A 4,394-nucleotide genomic window follows, 5' to 3' on the forward strand; every position below is an offset into this window, starting at 1 on the left:
AGTAATTCCATGGCACAGGCGCAGGCCTGTGGTCCTGACTAACAGCTAATTAGGACACTTATCATTTCTAAAAGCGCCCAAATTAACAGCAACAATCATGATCAGAACTGCGTGCCTTATATATTGGCCACTGTAATATACAGGTCATTACTATAATTAGTTTGAAGCTCTTGGTTTCTTAAAAAGATAGAGCTAGACAACTTTCCCTGCATAAAATTTTGAGAGATCCAAGAAAAACACACAAAAAATTCAAACTCGTCTGTGTTGAACGGCATGCAATCCGCTGACTCTATAACCAATGGGGAAAAGCTTCAGAGGGACCAATGTGACGCGATTCATTTGTTTTGCCTTGCCTTCATTTTCGTTCGATCGCGTGCATCAGTATATATTAATTAAGTATCATCAGTATTAAGACAAGAATAATGTTTAAGTGAGTTCAGAGCTATCACATCAAAGATTTTAAGGACTTTTTTCGGTTTAGGTAAATTTTAAATTTTATCTTATAATATTTGTGAAAAAGACGCGAAGATTAAACAAAAGTTTAAAACACGACGTCCTTTTAATATGTAGAGTATAGCGCTTGTAATAACTGATTTCATGATAATTGCCCTTCATACCTAATTTATTGATATCGAAAATCTTAGAAACAGGAAATCTTCACTCAAAGCTAATTAATAATTCAACGCTGAATTGTCTTTTGTTCAACAAGTAAAGATGAAAATTTGTATACCTTATAAATGTTTTAATGTTCAATAATCAAGCACATTGTTGCAAAAATATAAATGCATTTAAAATAAATGAAAACATTACAGCAGAATATATGTGTTTGGAATTGATTTCAACAAGCAGCTATGCAAATAAGTGGCTGCGCTATCACAAGTTCGATTAAATTATTGTGTGAAGAACTACAGAGACGCGACCAATTAGCGCCGGAAGTTTTCTCAATCCACCTCGATCATTTTTAAGCAAATTGAAAATTTAGACAACTATTAGTAGATGATGAAAAATATTTTCAGCTGGCACCTATTTTCATAAACCACAAACTTCACGGAATTATTCACGGAATGTTAATGGAATTATTAATTCCATTATTAATATTATTAATATTAATTAATTCACGGAAGGTTAATGGAACTATTTATTAATAAAGAGAACTTACAGTTAAATGATAAATATTTACCCACATATAAGATAACGAATGAATCTGTTAAATTTTCTTTAAATATTTCCCACGAAGGCTCATGTATACCAGGTCAATTTTTTTAATATTTCACTGAATTGGTTAAGACGTGCAAATGAACGTTTCTGTTGAAATGGAAATGATATTGAACTGATGAAATTACAATTCATGCGCTACAAATAAAAAGTTTTTTTTCTCATCTCCGTATCATGAAAAATATTTGTGCAGGGTTTCCTAGTAATTGGTGATTTAATGTGTTTAATGCTGTAAGTGAGCCAAATTTATAACGGTGCAAAGTGTAAATTCTATAAATTGATTGGAAAATTGATATAGCAATTTGTTCGAGAATATTTACAGCCGACTGCGGACATACCGATTTGAAGAGATTAACTATAACTCTATAAGGTTATATACTTATATTCCACCGCTGGAATAAGTTCAGGAGCCAGTCCGTCAAATCCAAAACTTGACTCAATCGTTCACACGAGAGTGTTCACATTTTTCACCGTCGATTAACACGGATTCATTGTTATTGTTTGCATGGCTATTACTTCTAAAAGAAATCGTCTAGTGTAATTAGGTGACCTGAAGGGTTCACGGCAAGTCAGGTCAGTGGGCGGAGCTATAAGCCCTCGTCCCACCTCACAGTTACAGGGACCAATAGCGATGGCAAGCGCCTCGTTCAGCAGTGATGCTCAGGCTGCCGTTGTGTGTGGATGTGCGGATGTGGGCTCGGCTTATCCGATTGTTCGGCTTTGGCGGTGATTTCGTGCAAGCTCAATCCAATCACAAAACTCAATAGACTTTCGCAGTGGAATTATTTACTAGAATATCGATAAAACATTGGTGCAATCGTGATCAATAATAGAGGTTTTACAAGATTAACACGAAACTATCGTTATTAAAAAAAAAAAACATTTTAAAGAGAGTTCTTTGGGCTAATTTGGCGTCAACACAGTCTGGATCATAATTTGTCTACCTTACTGCAGGAGCTTTTAGGACGGTTTCTTCTACCAACAGTTAAGGTATGTAAGAAAATCGCTTGAATTGTGAACTTAGGCGGGCGCGCTACAGAGATGAAGCGCAACACGGCGTTTGTGGCGCTGGTGTGGGCCGTTTGGACAGTCGCCTTTGTATCAGCTGGCAATTACTTGAAGATGTTCGACGCTCAGCATGCTCCTCAAGATCCTTGCTACGACGACATGGGTCAAAGACCCACCAAATGCGTGCCTGACTTCATCAACGCAGCGTTTGGCCGCACCGTGACAGCCAGCAGCACATGCGGAGACCCTGTCACACGTTTCTGTTATGACAGGCAGGAGAAGGGAGATCTCAAACGTCAGTGTCATGTGTGTGATTCTAAAGACCCCGCACGTTCTCACCCTCCATCTTACCTAACTGATCTGAATAATCCTAACAACCTAACCTGTTGGCATTCAGCACCCATGTTGCCTGGGGATAATCAGAACGTCACGCTTACTTTGTCCTTGGGTAAAAAATATGAACTGACTTACGTGAACCTTCAATTTTGTGGTGATAAGCCAGATAGTCTTTCCATCCATAAAAGTATGGACTACGGAGCTACCTGGCAACCTTTCCAGTATTACTCATCGGAATGCCTATCGGTTTTCGACCGCCCACGACGCCTCATGATCGGCAAGGCCAACGAACAAGAACCTCTATGCACAGATGCTCACCTACAGCGGCAAGGACCTCTTGGCACCAGCTCCCGCATAGCCTTCAGTACTCTGGAAGGGCGTCCTTCTGCCCACGTGCTGGATGCGTCTCCGGTTCTCCAGGACTGGGTAACTGCCACGGACATCCGAGTGATGCTCCACAGGCCCCGCAGCGCGACCATATCTGAAAACGACAACTCAGCCCTAGGCGATCCTTACCGCCGGGCTCCCTTCACATACTCCGTGGCTGATTTGTCTGTCGGTGGACGATGCAAGTGCAACGGACATGCCTCCCGCTGCGTGCCCGGCAAGAACGGCGAGCTGGCGTGTCAGTGCGCCCACAACACAGCGGGGCGTGAGTGCGAAAAGTGTAAACCTTTCCACTTCGACCGGCCCTGGGGCCGAGCTACTGACCGAGACGCGCATCCTTGCGTTGGTGAGTATCGTATTTATAATTCCACGATGAATGTTTCTATGCAGCGGGTTGATCCGAGGAGCGTTAAATCTTGATTTAATATGCAGGATTTACCCGACCCTAGTTCGCGACTCCGGTGTTCGCAACAAGTTAAACCAAAAAATCTTGATATAAAAATTAGTTCAGTCGTCAAGGATACAAAACCGATTTACACTAATCATTTCCTTTATTTAACTCAAATCTTTAAGCTCTTCAAAAGTCGACCATCGAATTAATAACTGTCACTTTCAGTGTTATATTTTCGCCATTCTATTTCGAATCGATAGAAGAGCTGCTGGCGGTAAACTATCTACGAAATATTGGGCTACCAAACTATTTGACATAAAATATAACTTAAGTCTGAAATTGCAAGCTAATGAAATCTCACAAGGAGCGTGAAGGTGAGGCTTATCTGCCTCCTTGAACACTTCTTGAACTTGCATGCTAAGGCACTATGAACATGCAAATTAGTTTGAGGCGGCTTCACGAATAAACATTCAGAAACGCTTCATCCGATGCCACGATATAATCAAATGCAGATTAAACGAAACTATAAATTTAGGAACTTTGTCACTTATTGGTGGGCACTTATCGGTCTTGAAAGAAGTGCATCCGTTGAAAATTTAGTGTGTTTTATCACTACAGAACTACAAAGGCTCTAATTAAGACTCGAGGATAAATCGAAATTTCATTATAAATTTAAAACAATGGTTTGATATGTTTTTAACATAGTGCGCTGTAATAAGGCTTCTTATTGTAAAGCATAATGTATTCATAAATATTTCTTGAGTTGCTCTATTTTTGTTCTGTTTAAAAGGTTAATCTATGAAAATTTTACGTTTCCGAAGATGGCTCTGAAATACGGAAACTTTCCTGTATATTTTTTTACTGCAATTTTTCTGACAAAAAAATAATTCTTAATTCTTCAGGATTTATCAATCACAGTTCCGAATTAAGGTGTGAAATTGATGCTCACTTTTCGATTATTGAAGAATCGTTCATTTTTTTGAAGTTTCGTTAGTCGTTGGTGCATCCAGAACGTATCACGTTAACCTGTCCTGCTGGAGCACCATGATTCTGTTAC

At 39.5% G+C, this 4,394-nt stretch overlaps 1 protein-coding gene across 1 annotated transcript; it reads left to right on the forward strand.

The window, feature by feature from the left end:
* Positions 1 to 1,881: 1,881 nt before the first annotated feature.
* On the forward strand, positions 1,882 to 3,292 carry LOC108674317 (netrin-1; the record flags this gene model as incomplete). Its single annotated transcript, XM_018162255.2, has 1 exon — positions 1,882 to 3,292. A coding segment is annotated over exon 1 (1,036 nt), but the record flags the coding sequence as incomplete, so codon positions are not given.
* Between the last annotated feature and the right edge of the window lie 1,102 nt (positions 3,293 to 4,394).

The sequence above is a fragment of the Hyalella azteca genome, unplaced genomic scaffold (assembly GCF_000764305.2).
Source record: "Hyalella azteca isolate HAZT.00-mixed unplaced genomic scaffold, Hazt_2.0.2 contig4928, whole genome shotgun sequence".
NCBI lineage: Eukaryota > Metazoa > Arthropoda > Malacostraca > Amphipoda > Hyalellidae > Hyalella > Hyalella azteca.